General features: G+C 41.6%; 1 protein-coding gene across 3 annotated transcripts; it reads right to left on the bottom strand.

Moving 5' to 3' along the window:
- Nucleotides 1-950: 950 nt before the first annotated feature.
- On the bottom strand, nt 951-19,713 carry MMP7 (matrix metallopeptidase 7). Of its 3 annotated transcripts, none has more exons than XM_089775653.1 (5): nt 5,452-5,764; nt 3,974-4,197; nt 3,724-3,872; nt 1,626-1,751; nt 951-1,150 (listed from the first exon to the last, which is right to left on the bottom strand). In XM_089775653.1, exons 1-5 carry the CDS (start codon nt 5,557-5,559, stop codon nt 966-968), a joined length of 792 nt encoding a protein of 263 aa, XP_089631779.1. In that variant the 5' UTR covers nt 5,560-5,764; the 3' UTR covers nt 951-965. The 3 variants fall into 3 exon arrangements, with proteins under 3 accessions (XP_089631779.1, XP_089631778.1, XP_089631777.1); XM_089775652.1 differs by lacking the exon at nt 951-1,150 and adding an exon at nt 19,629-19,713 and having other exon boundaries at nt 1,302-1,751; nt 5,452-5,577; XM_089775651.1 differs by lacking the exon at nt 951-1,150 and adding an exon at nt 19,629-19,707 and having other exon boundaries at nt 1,302-1,751; nt 5,452-5,580.
- Between the last annotated feature and the right edge of the window lie 3,959 nt (nt 19,714-23,672).

Below are 23,672 nucleotides of genomic sequence, written 5' to 3' on the forward strand. Positions count from 1 at the left end.
GATTGCTGTCCCTTTGTGAAGTGTCTGATGGAAGCAAATGTTCACACACAAGTGCCATAGTTTTAGAGCATAGTTTTGCCACTGTAACTTAGAATGAGTAGGTCCTGACTCCGAGAACAGTGATGTGAGGGCCAGATTCTGCCATACTTACAGGCTACGTCTAGACTGGCATGATTTCCGGAAATGCTTTTAATGGATAAGTTTTCTGTTAAAAGCATTTTCAGAAAAGAGCATCTAGATTGGCATGGACGCTTTTCCGCAAAAGCATTTTTTGCGGAAAAGCATTTGTGCCAATCTAGACGCGCTTTTGTGCAAAAAAGCCCTGATCGCCATTTTAGCGATTGGGGCTTTTTTGCGCAAAACAGTACTGTGCTGTCTACACTGGCCCTCTTGCGCAAATGATTTGCTCAAGAGGACTTTTGCCCGAATGGGAGCAACATAGCATTTCCGCAAGAACAATGACAATCTTACATGAGATCGTCAGTGTTCTTGCAGAAATTCAAGCAGCCAGTGTAGACAGCTAGCAAGTTTTTCCGCAAAAGCAGCTGATTTTGCGGAAAAACTGGCCAGTCTAGACACAGCCACATTACACAATCTCACATTCAGCAAGCAGCCATACTGCTTTCAATATCCTCTTTGGTAGAGCAAGGTACTACTCACTGGCAGTTAGGTTAGCAGCATGTCATCATTGATTTCTGCAAAGCACTGGTGTGTAGGGGACCCTTTGTCAGTCCCGGTCTATAACTCCATTAGGTGGTTTTGCGATATGGACAGCTTACTCTTAGACTCCAGAAAGAATAGGCGGAAGGGATAAAGTATATCATGTTGGCTTGATCTAAATTTAGGTACTCTCACTGAGTAGTACCTTGCTCAGAGAGTAGACCATTCAAACCAGTTTGGCTGTCTGAGTAAGGGACTTAAAGTATGACAAAATCTGTCCCTTTTTGGTATTTTTTATATCAAAATTAACATCTGACACTGAAATTACCATATAATCGCTGAATTCCTTGTCTGTCGTCATCTGGAAGGACAAAGGTGTTTGGATCCCAGTAGCGATACATAGGGTACATCAGAGCACCTTGAACATTTGAATGACCCAGTCCCAAAGAATGGCCAAATTCATGAGCAGCAACAAGGAACAAATTTGTTCCTAAATTTTTCATATATAAAAAAGAGGAAAGGAATTGTTAACATACAATGGAACAGAGAATCACAAGCAGGAGAATTCACATCTTTTCATTGTGATGAAATCCTATAGGTTTAATTTAAGTTTATCTGCTCTCCCATGTTTTAGTAAGAATTTTTCAGAGGCCATGAATGGGAAGTCAGGAAACCTGCAATCTATTCCTGACTCTCCTTTTGTTAATGGCCCACCTTTTGACCATAGGCAAATCACTTAAAGTTGTGTCTAACTTACAAAAACACCAGGATAATATTGCTCTCCCACTTTTGTAAAGTGATTTAAGCTCCACAGAATACAGACCTTATATATATGCTATGGCAGGCAAAGGTAAGTATGTTACATTATATATAAGAGAGAGGGACGAACAGTTATAGGAAGAAAACGCCAGGGCTTTGTGTAGAAGGAGCTGAATTTGTTGTGAAGGGCACAGGAAATATTTTACCTATATGATTTTGTGACCATTTCTCAGCTTCATCAAAATGAGCATCTCCTCCTATCCCTGGGCTTGGTGCAAAGGCATGAGCCAGTACTCCCCCCCTTCCATCAAAGGGAGACTGGTCACCGTGTGCTGCATAGGAAAGGAAATTAATATGTCATCAATTAACACAATGATTCATTTTAAATACAGTTACATATCTTGAAGTTTAGAATTTGCTTTTATTCATTGTAGATAATAATATATTAAAATGAGACTAAAATGATGTTAAGGTTGCAAAGTCAAACATTCAAAAGGTAGGAAATGTCACACTTAAGATTGCCTGTTCAATGAACTCAGCTCCCATGTGTGTGCACATTATGGTCCAGTTTTTAATTCCATGATTGCAAACTATTTTTTCCCATGGACTTCTGTCTTATGGAGGGCATTTTCTCAGTAATGGCTGAATCATCTTCTCTGAAACTTTCCAAAATTTCAGCCTGAGGCTGAAACCAAGTGAGAAAATGTCTGGCTTAAGTTTTGCAAAGTTATAAGCATCTGAAGGCAAGGTCCTAGAATTGACAGCATTGGGCAATAATAAGGATAGATTATGCTACCTGCACTACCTGTGCTACTTCAAGTGAATGATTTTAGGGAACCACTGCTTTGAAAAACTGAGCCTCTCATTTGGTAAACTAATTTAATGTGTCTTCTGTTAGAATCTCCCGTAAGAGTGGCTGAGGTGTCTGGATCTTCAGCTGGAGGTTGGATGGAAAAGGTTGACTCTCCTCTTCTGCCTATAAGAAGGGCTACAATTTCTTGCTGGAATTCAAGGATTTGCAAGACAGTTGTCAAAAATTCATAACCCAGGAAGACAGTACAACATTATTGTACTATTGGATGTTTGGGGATGAATCTTTAAGGGTTTGGCTACACTCAGAATGCTACAGCTGCACCACTGTAGCACTTCAGCATAAGTAGCGCCCACAGTAATAGGAGTTCTCTCCTTGGTGGAGGTATATCACCTCCCCAAGAAGGGGTAGCTAGGTCAATGGGAGAAGTCTCCTCTTGACCTAGCACTAGTCTACACTGGCTAGTATAGATGACTCTCAAGGGTCAGGATTTTTCACACGGCCGACCGAGGGACATAGCTTTATCAAAATAAAAATCTAGTGTAAACAGCATTTAAGAGGAGGACTAACACTTGTATGTCTACACTGCATCTCTTTAGCACAAAAGCCTATGCAAACAAAGTGCAGATTAGCATATTTCCCTGCTTCATTTGCATAATTAATCAGGGGACATTTTTGCGCAAGAGGCTTTTGCACAAAAAGTAGCCCTCTACACAGCTCCTTTTTGGGCAAAAACACCCTCTTTCACAAGAGCCATTCTTCTCAATTTTTTCAGAAAGAATAGCTCTTGCGCAAGAGGGTGTTTTTGTGCAAAAAGGAGCTGTGTAGATGGCTCTTTTTTGCACAAAGACTCTTGCGCAAAAATGGCCTCTAATGAATTATGCAAATGAAGCATGACAATATGCTAATCGGTGCTTCAGTTGCATAGGCTTTTGTGAAAGAGGGGTGCCCTGTAGTTGTAGTGAGAGAGGAACTAAAGTATGTGCATGTGTGCATATACACACACATTCTCCCCCTTTCAGACTTCTTGGAAGCCTAAAATAAAACTGTAATCCAAAATAGTCCCCCTTGCGTTGGACTACAGTGGAAAGAAGCCCTGTTGTATTTGTGTTTGTCTCTAATGAGGCAAAAAAAATGTTTTTGAGGCATATGACCAAGGTGTTTAAACCTTTCACTAGTGTGAAGACTCCTTGTTTGCTCATATATAGGAATAATGATCTTAGCAGAGGAGTACTTTTACAATCACATATACGTTGACACTATTTTCCTCATTTTACAGTTTGAACTTCCAAGGGATTTTGTGATGGTTGATTAGTTAAACTGATACACAAATATAAAACTGCAGGACATGATAAAGATCGGATGAACTCAGAATGAAAATAATTGTTCTCTCTTCAGCCTTTGGGTATGAAAACATGTAAGCTTTTAAAGTATAGCTTCAACTTAAAATAAATGTAATTCATGGATTCTTAAAAACATAGCAGTAGTCTCACCACCATGTGCAAAACGAATTAGGATATCCGCTTCTCCCCTGGCAACGTTTTGAAATCTCAGTGGAGTCACATCACTCCACACCTGAAATGCCTTTTTGATCGCTTTCACCACCATAGAACGAGGCAGATCAGGTGTATAGTTCAGAATCCTTTGAACAGCAAAAGAAAAGAAATTATTGTCATTTAAGGCATGGAATAATATGACAGCATTAAAACAAAACAAAATGCACAAAAGTGGCATATAACCAACCTGTAAGTCAATACATTCTTCCTCCATCTTGGAGTTCCTGGAAATGTGCTGTAATCTAATACATCGGGGACTCCACACCTTGGCCGTGCCATCATTTCTTCTGTTTGTGAATTTAATTTTCCTGTTACAGTCAGGTGGAAAAATTTCTGCATCTCTTTAATTTTCTCTTCTAAGTCCCAACCACCTACTTTATTAATAGATGGAAAGAACCTGTGCAGATAATCCTGAAAATAAAAAGAAACTTTAGATTCAGGGTTCATCTCCAGTTGTGTTCTCTTATACCTTAAAGAATCAATTTGTCGGCAAGTATAAGATCCAGATCCTTGACTATACTTAAATTACTAGGTCCCTAGAAAATCACAGTACTCTGTCATAAAAGGGAAACAGTTCAGACAGATATGAGACCACTTTTCCAATATAAATGAACACTAGGAGAAGACACAATGGGCTTAAACTGCAGCAAGGAAAGTTTAGGTTAGACATTAGGAAAACTTCCTAACTGTCAGGGTGGTTAGACACTGGAATAAATTGCCTAGGGAGGTTGTGGAATCTCCATCTCTGGAGATATTTAAGAGCAGGTTAGATAGACATCTCTCAGGGATGGTCTAGATGGTACTGGGCCCTGCCGTGAGGGCAGGGGACTGGACTCAATGACCTCTCGGGGTCCCTTCCAGTTCTAGTGTTCTATGATTCTAAAATAACAATGTGGATTTGTGTTAAAATTGTCACTACCTTTCTCCTTTGAGAACTCTGTACTTAATCTTACTTCATATCAAAATGCTGCAGTGCTCTATTCTGTCTTTTATGAAATACACAAAAGAGTGTTGTGCAAGGGTTAGTTAGTTCTGGATTTGAGTAATTGCTTATGCCTGGACCTTTTCAGGCCTAAGAACTTAGGCTCCTACTTCTCATTTACACCAGTGCCTTTTGTACACCATTTTGGTAGTGTAAAGGGATCTTAAAATGGGTGTAAATTTACATTCGTTGTAATGTCCCTTTACATTACCCATCTGGTATTATAAAAGATCCTTAGTGGTCATGAGAATCATACCACCCTGTCATTTATAAATAATATTAAGGATAAGATTTTGTCATGGACATTTTTGTAAAAGTCACAGAGAGGACATGGGCAAAAAAGAAAAATTGATGGAAGCTTTTCCTGACTTTTACTAAAAATAGCCATGATCTCTCTCTCTCTCTCTCTCTCTCTCTCTCTCTCATCTTTGGGTAATTTTATATCTTTAATACCTGGTCCTAATTCACTTTTGCAATTTCACATAGGGGGCTTTCAAAATTTTACTTTATACCTTCTATTTTTTGTCAACTGACTTGTAACAACTACATACCACTGAAATAAAATACAATGTCACCTGCTCTCTGGAAAGAAATATAATAATTAAGATGTAGACTTACAATGGAAAAGCAGTATATTTGTGGGTTAGGTGAACAGCCTGACAGATAGCCCATTCATGACATACCTCTATACGCTTCTGGTTGTTGGTGCTCCATGGCTCTGGTTTAAGCGAAACTGGGAGACCAAGTATTCCAGGCAAGAACGGTGTAATGCAGAGAAGGATGTATTTCATGGTGTTATCAGATGGTCACTGCTGAAAAAGGAAAATCTGAGGTCTTCTGTGTCTGTCTGATGGTCACAGCTATAAAGCTTATATAGGCCTGGACTGGTGTGTGTGTGGTAACAGATTTCATGAGTCATTTTTAGGCTTCCTCTGTGGTTTTGTTATTTGCTGTAATGCTTTTAAGGTGTCTTTATTCCAAAATGTAAATGAAGAAACATTAACTTTTTGATGACAGCACAGCTGATGTCACAGTGACAGAGCAGGCAGCCAACTTTCTTTATCTCTCTTTCATATGATTCAGGTGCAAAAACCACAGGGGCAGAGGGATGTTAGTTTTCTTAACCTCAGTCAACACATTTGCTTGCTGACCAATCTCAGCTTTCCAACATTTCCTTGGTGCCATTAATGCACATTGCAACACACTTCTGGCTTGATATCTAGTCTACATGTGTTGATTGACTGCAGAGGACGTGACTACATAAGTGTAAGTGCCGTGCGAGAGAAATCACTTAAAACTACATGCTTTGTAATACCTGCCCGTGTGAAAGTTTCTATTTAAGCATTCTAGTACAAATTCTGAAAATCCAGAGGAAATTTAGTGATGCTAGTAAGGTTTGTCCAGATTTAACTAAGCTCTGAATCTGGCCACTTCTATATGTGGAAAGATTATGGAGTCCCTTAAAGTTTTTTGATCCAACTGACTGAGCAGGCTCTGATGAATCAGTCTTTAAAAAGGATTATTTAGTATAAAATAAAGGAGCTAGAACTATCCTATGTGGAAAAAAATCCCAGATGCTTCTACGGAAGAGTAAGGAGCCGTACTCAGTTATGGTGGATTTCAGTGAGCAGCAGGCCTCATTTGCGCTCCATGGAATGCTACAGCAAGCAATGGATGAATTTCTTTCATAGGGTACTTCAGCCAAATATCAGCGTACTGTTGCATTTTGGGTGCACAGCTTAGTGACAATGGAGCTAAGCTGCAGCACAAGGAGAAATAGCCCTCCTCCCAGCAGTATCCGGCACTGTGACTGCGTAAGAGGTATCTGTTGTATTTCACCATGGAACTACTCACATGCATAAAGTTAAGCGTGTATTTAACTGCAGAAGAGGGACCCTAGGGCCCCATTTTATTCTGACTGAAGCTAATACAAAGATGCCTGTGGCTGAGCTGTGCTTTGGCACAGCTGAAAATGGGTGATACTTAAAAGACAGATGTAAGCCACGTTGTGCTCTGTCATTCTGAGGAAATGTCATTCAGGGAAATGATCTTGTTCCTCATACAAATCAGAAAAATTCCAAGGTCAATGAAGCCCATGACTAGCCCACACTAATTAGAGCAGCATCTAGGATTCTCTTACAGGGGCAAGGGCCAAAGCTGAACCAGAGAATCAGGGAGCCACAACCAGCTCACTAGCACCCCTCACTCTGCTGTACTTAATGAAAACTGAGGGCAATAGAAAGTCTGGCCCCAAATTGGGAAATTTCAACCTCGGAGATGAAAGTTATTGAAAGCGATAGCATGTTAGACTAAGAGCTGTTCTGTAATATTTATTTTGTAATATTTATTTTCCACACAATGAAGCATCTTAATACTATATAAAAATACCTCATGACCTTGCCATCTAAAGCTTCATACCTAGGATCTTTATGCTGGTAAGTAATCATTCTATGAGAAACAATGCTTGTTGAATAGTCCCACTGACTGAGCAGGGAATTTTAGTGCTGTAGGCAAAAGTGCCTATCAGCATTTCCCCATTGCACTAGGAACTATGTATAATTTCTGATACAATACATTCTATATTTTGTCATTCAGTGTTTTTAATCTTCTTCAGATATGTGAAAAAGTGAAGTAGAATCTAGTGATTCACTGTTGAATATTCACTGGTCATTGTGTTGGATGAGAGAACTGAGACAAGTTCTGAATACATGTATTTTAGGCAACACTTGACCCTGTCCTTAATGAAGAGTTCAAGAGTGACTCAAGTGTATTGGCTGATGCTCAGAAGAAAGAATTACCATAAAAAGTCATGAAATCATGAGAAACGTTTCTGTTAGCCCACTTGTGAACTTTATTATACTGTACATCTGTTATTACAAGACTTTTGATAGCTAAGACGTTCAATCCTTTTTGCTATGCTGTCTGAGTATTCAGTCTGACAAATATATTTTTCATATCTGCATTTATTAAATTCACCAGGAAAAGCTAATCCTTATCACAGTATGCAAAATGTTTCTTTCTTTTTTTTAGGAGAAAATGTTTAGTTGGCTTGTGGGTTTTTTGTTTGTGATTATTGCATCTGTCACAAGCAGCTCAGTCAAATAAATGAGTTTGCATTTCTTGCTGCAAGTGGGGAGAAGTCTGTGATCAGACTTATTTCTTGCAAGAGTGAATTCCATAGGTTAACTTCAGCTTCTATGTAAACTGTCTCCCTTTGTTGCAAACATCTCCACTATTATAACCCCAGTGCATAGGATTCTTCCCTTTTTAACAGGTTTTTAAGCTTCCTTTTGGCTACGTCTACACTATTCGTTTTTTGCAGAAGTGGAAATGCAAATGAAGTGTGCATTAGCAAATCTTACGCTCTCATTTGCATATGCGGAAGAGGTTTTTATGGAAAAAATGCAGTGTAAATGGGGCCATTTTTTGAAAAAAAAAAAACCTTTTGCGCAAGAACCCTTATTCCTATTCACTGTGGGGTTTTTTGTTTTTTTTTTTCAAAAACCTCTTCCACAAAAAGGATCGGAAGAGAATGTGCAAATGAGAGTGCAAGATTTGCTAATGAGCACTTCACTTGCATTTCCTTTTCTGCAAAAAACGAACAGTGTAGAAGTAGCCTTTGGAAGCTCATGACTTTCAAGAACCCACATAGATTTTATGGAACTGAACAAAATCTATGTTTAAAATAAATGACGTGGGAGGGGTCATTTTTTCAGTATGGTGAATCTACCTAAGAAGTCTGAGCATGTGGTTAAATCATTGTTCCTGGCCTTCCGGGTTTGATGCCTGGGTTTGCTACAAAGTTCCTGTGTGACTTAGACTAAGTTACTTAAATGACTCTGCCTCAGTTCCTTATTTGTAAAATAGGGATCAGATTGCTTCTTTTCTCCCTCACTTCCGCTGATCTATTTAGATTGAAAGTTCCTCAGGCGAGGTGTAGTTTCCATACTTGCACAATTCCTATTTGAATGAGTCTCTGATCTTATCTGGGGTCTCTAGGCATTACTGGGATGCTGTTGTTAATAATAAAAGTTTTTCATGTCGGTTTTATGCCAATTATGAGTACATATATTATTTCCTAATTGCCATCCATACAAATTCTATCCTGGAATAGGAACTCAGGTTATGTTCTTTCTAGTTTGCTCATTGTCTCCAGTAATAAAGACTTTGCAGGTCTGATGATAACTCTGCTACACTTATTCAATACCATTGTTTTCAATATGTGTGTTCAGTTACACCCACAGAAGCTCATTGTCTTTATTGGAGCTGGGAAGGAAAAGCTAAGCACATGCACAGGAAACTTAATTAACTGCTCCATTAGAAGTGGATGAGCCAGGGCAGCCACATTAGACTCTCCCATATCTGTATTGGTTTTGCAGTGGTAACTGGTGTTAAAGATGGTAAAAATGTATTTTGGGAAGTAAGGAAGTGAATATTGCTTTGACTGGACAGATTGACAGAACAGATGAGTGTGGAGGCACTTTTAAATAGTTTGTCTACATTTAAACTATAGTGGCACCACTGCAGGAGACCCGTTGTAGCAGGTAAGTGTAGATACTACTTATGCCAACCAAAGGGATTACCGTGCCAAAGTAGGTGATCCGCCCTCCCATGAGGCAGTAGCTAGTTCTGTCACCTCACTCCACTCAGAAGTGTGGATTCTTCACACCTCTGTCTGAAGAAGTTAAACTGATCTAATATTCTAGTATAAACCACCTCATAGTAATGTTGGGGGAAAAAATTAACTTAACAGTGACTTTCACTGTACACCAAAGGATTCTCAGGGAGGGAAAGGACTGCTGCTTTCAGACAGCTGTCTTCTCAGACTCACATTCTTTCAGCAGATATGCCCATTTCTAGCTATCTAACAATTAGAAATACAGTAGAATCTCAGAGTTACAAACACCAGAATTACAAACTTACCAGTCAAACCCCAGACCTTATTTGGAACTGAAACTGTTCAATCAGGCAGCAGAAGGGACAAAAACCCCAACCCCCCCCCAAAAAAAATACAGTCTAGTACCATGAAAAATGTTTAGGACTAAAACAATAAAGGGGGAAAATTTAAGAAAATGAGAAGGCAAGGAAATTGTTTCTGTGCTTGTTCATGTGCATTAAGATGATTAAAAGCAGCATTTTTCTTCTGTCTAGTAAATTTTCAAAGTTATACTGGTCTGTGCTCAGTTGTACATTTTGGAAAGAACAACCATATTGTTTTGTTCAGTAGTATGAATATTTCAGTTATAATCTCCATTCCCAGACTGTGCCCGTAACTCTGAGGTTCTACTGTTGTTCGATTCTGTAGGTGACAAGTAACAGTTACAACAGGGTGTCAACTTTATAGTCTGTTTTGCCAGCAGAACCAGAGAGTGTCATTGTGCTCTAACTAAATTAAGCTCAAGACTGATTTGAATCCTTTGCTGAAGGGCTACGTCTAGACTGGCATGATTTTCCGCAAATGCTTTTAACGGAAAAGTTTTTCCGTTAAAAGCATTTGTGGAAAAGAGCATCTAGATTGGCATGGACGCTTTTCCACAAAAGCACTTTTTGCGGAAAAGCATCCGTACCAATCTAGATGCGGATTTGTGCAAGAAAGCCCCGATCGCCATTTTCGCCATCGGGGCTTTATTGCACAAAACAGTTTTTAGCTGTCTACACTGGCCCTCTTGCGCAAAAACATTTCCGGAAAAGGGCTTTTGCCCAAAAGGGAACGTCAAAGATTTTGTGCAAGAAGCACTGATTTCGGACAGTAGGACGTCAGTGCTTTTGCACAAAATCAAGCGGCCAGTGTAGACAGCTGGCAAGTTTTTGCACAAAAGCGCATGGTTTTGTGGAAAAACTTTCCAGTCTAGACGCAGCCAAGATGTTGTGCAATGCTGGTCTCTCACCATCATTATTTACTACATTACATGCCTTATCTTCTAGAAAGGTGTTTAGTAGTCACCTTCCCTCAAGAAGGCTTGGAGGCACTGTCCCAGCTTGTGTAAGATATTTAAGTGCCAAACTCCCCTTGGATTTCAATGGGAATTAGGTGCCTAAATATCTTGAGAATATGGGCCAGTGTGCTTGTCCTTTGCCTAGTTTAGGGGCTAGTAAGGAGGCCTTCTCCCCTAAATCCTCTAGCCTCCCCTAAATCCTCTTTCTGCACATTCTATTGCAATAAGGCCCCAAAATCTTCTCTGAGACCATTCCTGTTACTATGACACTGGAGAAACACTTGAGCCCTCACTAATTAAGCAAGAGGGCAGAATGTCTTTCACCCTATGGATTCACAATCTTCTTATCGTATTTGCAGTCATTTGTTGTTAATGGAGGTATGGCAGTGCAAGTGAGTTTTGTCTATAAAACAAAATGCCTAAATACAGCAGTATCTTTTTGCAATAATCAAATTAAGCAATAAACCACAACAGGATGTGCATTCCTGAAAATGTTACCTACGTTATACCTAGATCTGATATTTTATCTATTTCATTTTGTACTTCCTTGATCATCTACAGTTGGGTTGGGGCCATTGACCCACAGAAAAGCCAGCTGGGAACTACACACAAGAGAGAAGCAAAAAAAAAAAAAAAAAAAAAAAAAAGGAAGATGGGAACCCTGAGCCTTGGAGCCAGATCAAGGCAAGACCCTGATCTACATAGACTTCTAATCTCTTTATTTCATGGTGACAGACCCATACCAGCGTTATATAAGATTTTTTTTTCTGGAAAGCAATTTTTGTTGTATTAAATTTGATTTGGAAGCAGAAAGAATAGCCACACAAAAAAGGATTGGCAGGAATGGTAAAGAATCTATAATTCAATGTCTATTTGTCCATCAACCTAAGCTTAGACTGTTAGCTGTTTGGAGCAGGGATGATTCTTTCTTTTCTGCCTGGAAAGTACCTATTACATACTGGAATTTTTTAAAAATAGCTTTGTGCATCAAACAGCAAGTAACTGGCATATTTTAAAAGTTGCAAGCATTTTCTTAGTCTTTATAGAGTCACATTAGGAATTTCACCAATGTAATTAAAAATAAATTACAAAATAAAGATTCAGAGGGGTAACTATGTTAGTCTGTAGCTGCAGAAACAACAAGGAGTCTTGTGGCACCTCACAAACTAACATTTATTTGGGCATACACTTTCGTGGGCAAAGACCCACTTCATCAGATGTGGGTCTTTGCCCACGAAAACATATGTCCAAATAAATCTGTTCGTCTAAAATAAAGACAGTATGGGTATGTCTACACTACCCCCCTAGTTCGAACTAGGGGGGTAATGTATGCATACCGAACTTGCTAATGAAGCCCGGGATTTGAATTTCCCGGGCTTCATTAGCATAAAGCCGGCTCCGCCATTTTTAAAGCCGGCTTGTTCGAACCCCGTGCCGCGCGGCTACACGCGGCATGGGCTAGATAGTTCGAACTACGTAGTTATTCCGAACTATCTGTACGCCTCGTGGAACGAGGTGTACAGATAGATCGGAATGGCTACATAGTTTGAACTATCTAGCCCATGCCACGTGTAGCCGCGCGGCACGGGGTTCGAACAAGCCGGCTTTTAAAAATGGTGGAGCCGGCTTTATGCTAATGAAGCCCGGGAAATTCAAATCCCGGGCTTCATTAGCAAGTTCGGTATGCATACATTACCCCCCTAGTTCGAACTAGGGGGGTAGTGTAGACATACCCTATGTTATTTGGCTCATGAGCACCCTTTTGATTCTGTGTCTATACAGTGCTTAGTACAGTGGGGGCTAAGGCTGGGGCTGTAGGCATGACCGCAATACCATTAATAATAATGCAAAAATAAATTATAGACTCTGGCAAATACGGAATAGTCAGAATCAGCCACAGAGGCCCAAAGCCTGAAAGTTCTGTAGGGGCCTAACTCCTACCCTAGAGGATCTGGGCTTGACTATTGAGAGACGAAGTGTGTGGTTTGCTGAGGTGAATATTGACAGTGCTATGGAACTTTTAGTATGTGGCTGCAGGATTTTTCATTCGGAGATCTGGTTACACTATTTTAATTTATTATTTTAATCCTACTATCCTGATTGGCAACCATGTTGTGAAATTTATTCTGAAAAATTCTATGGGGCTTTTATTTTTAGAAAATTGAGGAGCTAAAACTAAATTCAGCTTCATTAATTTGATCAGCATCCAATGAAAGATTCCTAGATCTCACTCCCGAATTTCTAGAGAGAGCAGAGGAGCATGAAGAAGAAAACCCTCCAAATGAACTCGACTCAGAGTGACTCTTCTCTTCACTGAAGTTCTGGATGGCACATTGTTCTCTATAAGGGTGGGCCAGGGAATACTACCTGGAGCCATAGTTTTAAACTACTGTAGTTGGGGAGTAGTTGTGCAACTTGCCCCTATAACAGTAAACAGTAATTCATACTCAGGACTATGTAGCACTTTAAAGACTAACAAGATGGTTTATTAGATTATGAGCTTTCGTGGGCCAGACCCATTTCCTCAGATAAAAAAAAAAGTGGGTCTGGCCCACGAAAGCTCATCATCTAATAAACCATCTTGTTAGTCTTTAAAGTGCTACAAAGTCCTGTATTTTGCTTCAGCTGCACCAGACTAACACGGCTACATTTCTATCAGTAATTCATGACTGTCTGACTAACTTCAATGGTACTGAGTATGTAACTGCTCACTAGCATGTCCAAGGGCCACACTATCAGGCCCTAAAGAAATCAAGTAGTCACAAAAAAAAGGAGATGAAATTTCAGAAAATCAGAGCAGAAGCATCCATATACAACCAAAGTGGCTAATTGCCATAACAACAAGGGAGTTCTTCTATAACTTTCCTTTTATGTGGTAAGGTCTTTGGGGCAAGCTCAATCTTTGTATACTACACGTAGCAGAGTGGAGTCCTGCAGGGTGACTGGTTTCTAGGCACTAGAGTAACACAAATAATAGATATTATAGGGTACCTCTCCTACATGATGTTTTAAGATTGCTAGAGAATCAGCTTAAGCAGCAATGGAAGTGAGCTGAAAATAAACCCGAATGTTTAATTGGATGCTAACAGAATTAATTAATATACACACAAGAATACAGATCTTGTCTACACTTGCAATTAAACCACTTCCAGCAACACTTCAGTAATAGGGATGTTTCTTTGGCTACATAACAATGCACTGGGCTATAATTCACAACTGTGAAGCTATTGTTCTATGAAAAGTTCTAATTTTAATGGAAAAGAAGTCAGTGAAAGGGACGTTTGAATAGTTGGTCTTTCTGTGGAATCAGTTACAAAAATTAACACATTTGGGTCAGATTGTAATGTCAGTTATCTCAGTAAACTATACACCTGGAGCCATGCCACACAATTCATATAATTACTCCATAATATCACCAGCGTGTTCAGAGTCTGGGTATGTCTTGACTACATGTCTTCGTCAATGGAGCCATGTTGATGAGTTTACTAGACATAGGAAAATGAAGCAGCAATTTAAATAATTGCCGCTTCATTTACATCAAAATAGCTGCCGTGCTGTGCCCATCAGCTGTTTGGTGGCACAGCGCAGTAGTCTGGACGCTCCGCAATCGACAATGGAAGCCTTTGCTGACTGCTCCTTTATGCCTCGTGGAATGAGGTTTACCGGAGTGGTCGACAAAGGCTTCCATTGTCGACTGCGGAGTGTCCAGACTACCATGCTGTGCCGCCAAACAGCCATGTAGTCTAGACATACCCTCTGTGTCTTCATATTGGCTATGGGAGATTTTTCTTTCCTCGTCTCTGCCTCAGGCAAATGAATGATGGTATGTTGGGTCTCATAAGGCAAGGTTCTTTATCTTCAACATGGGTGGAATGTGGTTTGCTGGGAAGAGGTATACATTCTAATGTCCTTTGTGGCTTCTGTTTCTGTGGGCTAAAGCAACCTGGCAGACAAAACCATATATCATAGAAGGCACCAGGTAAGGTAAGGCATGTTGCTATGACACATTCTATTGAGCTTCTGGTCCTATACTGTCTCTGTGAGGAAAATGAATGTTACAGTGAGGACCATAATCAGGGACTCGCCAAGTGGCAGCAAGTCCCGCTCGCCAGCTGTGCGGTTCGGCACACTGCGCATGTGCAGACCGCGCTGCGCGGCTGTGCTGGCTTGTAATCTACTCGCCATGGGCCATCTTTATGCCATCTATTGGTTCTGAAGATGATTATTTTTCCCTGACCACAAACCAGGAACAACTGCACTTTAGTTATGTTTGGATCTCTGCATTAATGTTTAATACAGGAAGCAGGATATTCGCCGATCATCCCCAGCTTTTCCCCAGCCTTTGCAACATGGCCCATTTTGTTTCCCTGTGACTTCATTATTTGCATTCTTACATAACTATTAGAGAACAAGCCCTGTTTGACTAGAAAGATCAATGAATGGCAAACTACCAGAGAAATTTCAATACTCAAGTTTTCCTATACATTAATTTTCCTTTACATTTGTAATGAATATATTTTTCATCACTGTGTGTATGGATGTAATCTATGACAGACTGTTACCTGATGTCACCGGGCTGCGTTCAGGCAATCCCTGAGTTATAAACATCTGGCTTAAAAACATCCATCCATACAAACAAGAGCTCACTTGTAGCCTTGGAGAACAGGCAGAGAGACACACGTGGTGGTGGGCAGCACAAGCGCTGGCCAGAAGACTCCAGAGGAGCAGACGATGGTTGTGAAGCCAATGACTGGAGAGGAACAGTGCATTGAAGGTGAAACCAGTGCTTCTTTGCAGCTGATGGCTGCATGACGCCTCCTCCCCTGCTTTTCCGGAGTCCTCAGGCCTATGCTCCTGGTGAACAACATCTGGGTGCAGCCTGCAGGGGATGGGGGAAGGAGGGTGGCTGGGAGATAGGTCTGGCAAGGCTGGTGGCCGAAGATGGAACAGAGCTCATGAAGGAGGATATCAGCCAAGGGATGCCCAGAAGTCCCCTTCAGAATCTCCACCTACCTCCTTAACTGCCTCTAATTAAACTTGCCTTTCCTCAAGCTCCATCATTCAAGCTTAAATGAAAAACTATTTCTACTATTTTTCATTGTAAATATATAGTATTTCAGCTACAGTATGGGTTAAATAGGCTTTTGTGGGCTAGCCTGGGAACCTAACTATCCTATGGGAGAATGCATTCCAAGTTCCAAACCAACTTCCAAGTTCCAAACCACCCTGTTTGTAAGTTGGAGACTTCCTGTATTTTATGTGGTCATTTACACCTGTGCAAAATGTGAGTGTACCTCTGATATGGTAGTGCATTCAATTTGCACAGGTGTAAATGACCACACAAGGTTCAAAAGAACAAATTATTTAAAATACTTTAATTCTATTTTAATTATGTTGTTAAAATATAGTTCTAAATTCACCTTGGTGCAACTCCATGACATTCAATAAATTTATTGTGCATAATATGTTGTGTAATAGAGGCCAGTGGACTCTACTGGCTAGTCATAGTGTGTTAAGTTGTGGGTCATGGATACACTTTGACTACTTAGACTAAGCAAGAACAAACACCTTGATAATATAAAACATTTTCCTTAAGCAAGATCAGTTCTTCCCATAAGCTAGCACAGACAATGGTATCATGACCTAAAAGGAGTGAAATGTATCACTACACCTAGAACTCCAAAGAATTAGCAAATGTAATCAACAAAGTGCCAACTCTCCTTGTCTTAATCACTAAAGTAACCCTATTAGACTAAATGTATCCTCATCGAGGCTCTAATGATTTCACAAGGGATGTCAGCAACATTCATTGCATGAATAATGTAGCCACAATTTAGCCCCAAGAGAAAACATTTTGTAAAACACTGACCCAGAATTCTGTCATATCTGGTTGGTGAAGTGGTGATCTACTGAGGATATTTTTCATGAACAATAACAAGATTTTTCAGAATCAAACTGGCCAGAAAACAGCTTCAGAAGCAGCTCCGTAGCCACACACTCAATTTGCTGTTAGAGAGCTGATTGAGCTACATTTTTGGATGTTATTATATGCAAATACAATCCAGAGTTAAATATTTAAATTCTGTATAAAACAAGTAATCAGAAGTTAGTCTTAGAATTCCAGCCTGCACAAGTTGGCAGCTTTACATATCAAGAGCAATGATTTGTCCCAATGTATAATTTACCCACTATTGACATGACTGCAGCATTTGGACCTTAATTTTGTCAGAGATTTCCTACAATAGTTCCTTCTTGTCTCCATAAACGTATACTGATTTTATGCATTGTATCTTGACATTTTAATATCCTTTACATAAACTACACTGAGTTAAATCAAGTAGAATGTCAGAGAAATGTTTATTTAAAAAAAACCCTACAATATATGGACAGACTATTATGCTGCATTATAGATTTTTCTACAGTTTACAGTAGTGCAATATTTGTATTTTAGTTGGTGAAAAAATAGATATTAAAAAAACATGTGGAAAGAAACATTTTGTCAAACCAGTAACAGCAGAGCTCAGGCAGACAAGTGGACATAGAAGAAATCTAGGAATGTTAATATGTGATGTAAATACACCACACAATGGAAGGTAGAATTTCAGGCCACTTTTTCATGAGATTAGCAAGGAGGAAATTAATCCAATAAGCAATAAAACAGAATAGTACTTTCAGAGAATAGCAAAACACTAATAGTTGAAATTACATAAGTAGTAGGCAGTTTGAGCAAAGGATTTGCTCACAACATAATTGACACATCTTTTAGTCAGTCATGATAAGGTATGAGCATAGCTGAAGAATGTGAAGTGTCTGAAAATCAGTACATCTCAGCAGGCCAAATTAATCTCCTGAATATCTTTAGCGATTTGAGTGTTTTAACCCCAAAACTGGGGTTGGCCCAGTGTGTCATTTCTCTCAGGGTATGTTTACACTACAGCGTTATTTCGAAATATCTCTTTATCCAACTCAAAGGGGGAGATGTGAGAATGAATTAGTCAGTATCTGTACCTAAATGCCTATTAACATGCAAAGTAATATTATTATAACCATAATGAATGGAACCCAAAGTGATAGAGGAAAACTTATCAGTCATGTATTAGAGCAGCTGTCCTTTGCATCTGTTTAACCCTGAGAAAGAAGTCGCTACTGAAAACATGTGACTAATGGGGAAGTCTGGTATCAGTGACTCTGAACAACTTGAATTCAACATAATGAGGGATGAGTTCACAGAAGACAGCAGAACAAGGTTATTACAGTTAATTTGGGCACATTGAGAAATCTAGTGAACATAGTGCAATGTGTAAGAGGAAAGAGTTGGTGGATCCCAAAATACATTGTAATGGAAAAACTTAAAAAAACCAGCAATGGTCCTTTAGCACCTTAGAGGCTAACAAGAATATATAAATAGTGTCACGAGTCATTTGAAGAAGTGGGTTGTGCCCACAAAAGCTCATGATACTATTTATATATTTTTGTTAGTCTCAAATATCCTACAGGACCATTGTTGTGTTTTAAGGTTTTTTTTAGTTATAGACTAACACAGCTACCTCTCTGAGAATTGTAATTAAAGTTCTTTTCATCCACTTCCTCTGCTTATAAACACATCAGGGCTTATAAACTAAACAAAGGTAAGTTCCTGACTGAGTGATGTCCTTGGGATAGCAAAGATAGAACTGGGGGTCCTGAATCCCAGGGGGTCTGTCACAAGAGATGAGGAGGGGTGTAACTGCTGTTTGAAACACTGGTTTTGGTTCACATGAGCTTCAAGGCATTGGTCTGGCTTTGCAAAAATACCAAATGGTTGGGCTCGTTAGGAGCATTTTTTTCATGCAGTTCAGAGTGAATGTGTATGCTCTTTAAAACATTTTCTAACTATAAAATCAGAGAATACCTGTCTGTGAAAATGTGATTAGGTAAAAAGCACTGGTCCAGATCCTGGGGTACTTTGGCAGTAAAAGCTGACTTGTGGCGGGGGGATCAATCCTGGACAAGAAGGATCCTATAGTGACATAGTGTCAACTCAGGAGTTCTGTGTCTTATGCCCTTTCTGGAACAGGGGTGTGGTTGGAGAAAAAATGGTGCAACTGAGATACGGTTAAGCCATATCCCTCATGGGCAATGTTTATAGTTCCTTATGGCCATTCTAGTCTGGCATATATAATGGTATTTCAGGCAGTGCTGAAAAGTGCAGGGAGGATGGCATATGCAGGACCAAGACTATCCAAAGGACAAATTTAAGTCACCTCTCGTACTGGCCCCTTATTTGTTGCCTGTGCATTTTGTCAATATTCAAAGATGTGTCCTGCTGTCTGTAGTGGAGCAATTTGTGGAAACTTATTTGCATTTACATGCATTCTATCCGCTGTGCTTCTGAATCGCATAAAATGTAGCCTGCAGCTGCCTAAGTGCTTTTGTTCTAATGTCACCCTTAATAGAATCAGATCAATGTGATTCTACACTGTGACTGGAATGTCCCCAGAAAAAAATAATTCAAAGAAAATAGGACACACCAGTTTGGTGTTTTTTAATTGAAAGATTAAAGCACATAATCACAGCTCCTCACAGGCACAAACCAAAGATGAAACAAAAGAGTGGACTAGAAACTCCTTGCAAATGAACAATTCTTTTCAATATAATTAAAATCCAGCCCTCAGTTTTCAATGGGTGTGCAACTGTGTTATAACAAATTAGGCAACAGCCATTTCCCCAATTAGGAGCCAATTGTAAAAGGCACCTGAACTGCTCTTGGGAGCAGCTGAGGCCCTTAGACTGTGCATTTCCCACAATAAATCTTAGCCATATTCTCAAGTCTAATTTTTCCAGTTTAGATATGCCTAGGGTTACCCAGATATACACAGGCCAGGGGTCCTAAGACCCTGTAAGATGTGTTCATCTTACAGAATCTTAAATTGCTCATAACTCACCAATAGACTTTTGATTTCTTATATCTTCACTCTTCATACAGCTAATGCAAACACATCAACCCATGAGCTATTCCTGAATAGTTCGCTTTGACTAATTTGCATTTATGATGTGTGGTTTTCTAGTGAAGTCACATGCTGTTGTTTCTGCTTCCTCACTGTGCCACTGAAACTTTTAAACAGTAAAATTGTCAATTTGTGCTAAGCAGTGCAGGTGTAAAGGGCTCCACTCATAGCAGCTACACCTTCCTGAATATTAGATGTCACCCTATGGCACCCCTCCCCCTCTTACATTGTCTGCACTGTGGTCTCCCTCTCTTTTCGCAAAGTGAAGGGCTCCCTCTTTCTAACTTGCTCTTCTTGTACAGTCTTCACTTCTGGAGCAGCAAAGTCCTACCAGACAAGCAGTCCAAATGTTGCCTCAGATAGTCTGCCTGTCTACCTCTAGGTTCTGTGTCACTTTCCAGTAGCTGGTAGGGCCTGCAGGTAACTCTGGGTTCCAGCCCAGGGATCCTAAAACTAGTAATCCCGGTCTGGTCAGTTTCAACCCGTTATTGATTCCTTGGGGTGCTTCTTATGTCACCTCTCTGTCTCTTAGACTTTGTCTACATGGGCAACTGAGGCTACATCTACACTGCGAGTTGTCTCAGCAAAAAATATGCTAATTAGGGATTCATTTCCATGACTAGCAATCTCATTTGCATATTTTCCCGATCCGTTTTTGCGCTAGGGGTTTTTGTGCAAAAAACAAGCAGTGTGGACATTTTCTTTTTGTGCAAAACCCCCTTTTCCCACAAGATCCTTATGTGCGGAGGTATACCAATCTTGTGGAAAATGCGGGTTTTGCGCAAAAAGAAAACATCCACACTGCTTGTTTTTGCGCAAAAACCCCTAGCGCAAAACAGATCAGCAGAAAATATGCAAATGAGATCGCTCCACACTCAGGAGCAGGTGTGGATGAAAGTAAAGGCACTCTGCCAGGGATATGCTAGGTCCTGAGAGGACAGCTCCCACTCCAGGGCAGAACCCCATACCTGCCCCTACTATGAGGACGTGGACCACATCCTGGGGGTGTGGAGCAGTCCCTTCTCCCCCGGTAGTGGACTTGGGGCTCAAGTCGCCTATCATCCTCCTCCTGGGGACAGAGCCAGTGAAGAGGAGGAAGAGGAGGAGCCGGACGAGTCCAGCATCATGACCATGCAGACTCTGGAGCCACTACCTTACACCCCAGATGTGTCTCAGGCATGTCTGAGGCCAGGGAAGCCACACCAGGTGACTACCATCACATTCCCCACACACACAGGATGGAGGTGGTGGGCAGCGAGGGGCTGGGGCGCACTTGTCGCTTGGCCTCTGTGGCCAGAGGATCGCACAGCAGCCTGTGTGTGTGGGAGCAGGTGCAGCATCACTCTAGGGCACACAGCCCCAGCAGGCTGCACCAGAGGACCCTTGTGCTATTGGCCACAGGGTGTCTGGAGAGGATGTTCCATACTCATGACACTGGGGTGGGACACCCTCCCTCCACCAGCCACCACTAGAAGGAGGCTGAGGACATGGACACACACACACACCTACACTCTCTCAGCAGTCCTGCACATGGACATGCCCACACTGACGGGGCAGCATCCACTCCTGGGGACAGTGCAGCGAGGCACAGGAACATTTGCCACTCACACACACCTCCCCCAACACAATGTCCTCCCCTCCTTCACTGGGCAGGGATACAAGTCCTCTCCCAGTGGGATGTCGCCACTGCTGGACCTGGCATGTGCATGGCACGGAGGGAAGCCCAGCCACTCCATAGCCCCCCTCCTAACCACAGGATCCCAGTCTGGCCGGCACCTTCACATGCCTGCTTATCCCCAGGATATGGAGGTAGTGAGGCTCCCCCACCTTGGACATCTGTGCACCTGCAAAGAAGGGCCCACTGGCTAGACTGCACACGGTCTTGCTCCAAGCTCATCACCTTCGTCTGAGCTTAGAACTGTCGCTCTCGGCTCAGAGGTGAGGGCAAGGCTTCAGGCACAGTGTCTCCTCCGATGAGTGACCGTCTCTTTTTATTCTCCACCACAGACCAGCTGTGAGAGAGGGGCAGTCAACACTACCCGGGGCAACTTCCTGAACCTGAGGGACCCGCAGGCACCGGAGACCCATTGATGAGTTCCAGAGGGAACACCTTGTGCACTCTGATGCACGGAGCTGACCCTGGACTGCAGACTGCAGAAAGATATCTAGCTGTGGTGAGACACCTGGTGGGAGATGCTGGATCAGGGCCACACCATGTGCACAGCTGTGCAGTCCCTAGTCACCAGCATGTTTCCTGCACCTGCTCCTCCCTCTTTTCCCCTAACCCCCACTCCCTGACCTCGGGATCACCAGAGCCAAGCGCCACTCCCAACTCCAAATCTGAGCCTCTCCTCCCCTTTCTTCCCCCTTCCAGTTCCCTCCTCCTCCTCCAAGGTTCTCATCCCCCACCTTCCCCATCCCTCTCTCTTCTCTTCTCACCCATGTACTTTCCCCAGTCCCTCCCAGTTACTTCTACCCCAAATAAAAAACACACAACGTTTTTTTCCCCAAACAGTTTTTTTATTGTCTCTGTAGGGGAAGGGTGGAAGGGGATGAAGGGAGGGCTGTGGGAGGAAAGGCAGAGAGGAGTGATGCACAAGCCTCTGGTAGGGAGGCCCAGGGGAGAATGTCACTGGGGTTCTTGTGAGAAACTCTCCCTTAGGGCCTCCCGGATGTGCATGACCCTTTGATGGGCCTGCTGGATGGCAGCTTTGTACAGCTACTTGAAGGCCTGCTCATTGGGTCAGGCTCTGCCCCTCACCCTGGCAAGAATGCCTCCCCGTTCAGTTCACAAATATTTTGAAGGACACAACATCGCCACATGTGTGATGTTCCACTCCCTGATGTTCAGCAGGGTGAGGAAGCATCTGAACTGCACCTCCAGATGCCTGAAGGTACCCTCAGCAACCATGTGAGCTCTGCTGATCCTGTAGTTGTACTGTTCCCTAGAGTGGTCAAGCTGGCCAGTATTGGGCTTCATGAGCCAGGGCAAGAGAGAGCAGGCTATGTCTCCCACCATGCACATGGGCATGTCCATGTCCCCAACCCTGATGGTGCAGTCGGGGAAAAAAGTTCCGGTGGGTAGGTACTTCAAGACACTCCAGTTGCAGAAGATGCCAGAGTTGTGCGCCTTCCTCGACCACCCGACATATATGTCTGTGAACTAGCCTCAGTGGTCCATGACAGCCTGCAGGACCATCGAGAAGTACCCCTTCTGGTTAATATACACAGAAGCCCAGTGGTCGAGGGCCTGGATGGGGATGTGGGTGTCATCTGTACTCCAATCCTAACATTCCTGGAGTATTTACAGCTCTGTATGATGTGTTTAAATATAGGAATTATAGATGTGAACTAATGTACTGAAAAAAAACCACCTTGCAGTTTAGCAGACAGATCACTGCCCTCTGGAACTATGATGTCTCATGAGAGCCATGTTTTGGTATTGTATAATTATTAACTTGTATCAGTGTGCATTCCAATATGAACTATTTGACCACCTAAGGGCTATGTCTAGACTGGCATGATTTTCGGCAAATGCTTATAATGGAAAAGTTTTTCCGTTAAAAGCATTTGTGGAAAAGAGCGTCTAGATTGGCACAGACGCTTTTCCGCAAAAGCACTTTTTGTGGAAAAGCATCCATGCCAATCTAGACACGGTTTTGCGCAAGAAAGCCCTGATCACCATTTTCGCCATCGGGGCTTTTTTGTGCAAAACAGTTTTTAGCTGTCTACACTGGCCCTCTTGCGCAAAAATATTTCCGGAAAAAGGCTTTTTCCCAAACAGGAACGTCAAAGCATTTGTGCAAAAAGCACTGATTTCGGACAGTAGAACATCAGTGCTTTTGTGCAAAATCAAGCGGCCAGCGTAGACAGCTGGCAAGTTTTTGCACATAAGCGGACGCTTTTGCAGAAAAGCTTGCCAGTCTAGACGCAGCCAAGATGTATAAGAACTACTCAATGGATAGATGCTCCCTTTGTCAA

This window comes from Pelodiscus sinensis, chromosome 1 (genome assembly GCF_052426305.1).
Source record: "Pelodiscus sinensis isolate ZL-2025 chromosome 1, ASM5242630v1, whole genome shotgun sequence".
Classification (NCBI taxonomy): Eukaryota; Metazoa; Chordata; order Testudines; family Trionychidae; genus Pelodiscus; species Pelodiscus sinensis.

Coding starts and splice junctions, on each gene's coding strand:
- MMP7 (XM_089775653.1), bottom strand. CDS start 5,559: ATGAAATACATCCTTCTCTGCATTACACCGTTCTTGCCTGGAATACTT. Junction 3,873..3,973: donor AAGAATGTATTGACTTACAG/GTTGGTTATATG, acceptor TGCTGTTCAAAG/GATTCTGAACTATACACCTG. Junction 1,151..1,625: donor ATGGTCACAAAATCATATAG/GTAAAATATTTC, acceptor TGAAAAATTTAG/GAACAAATTTGTTCCTTGTT.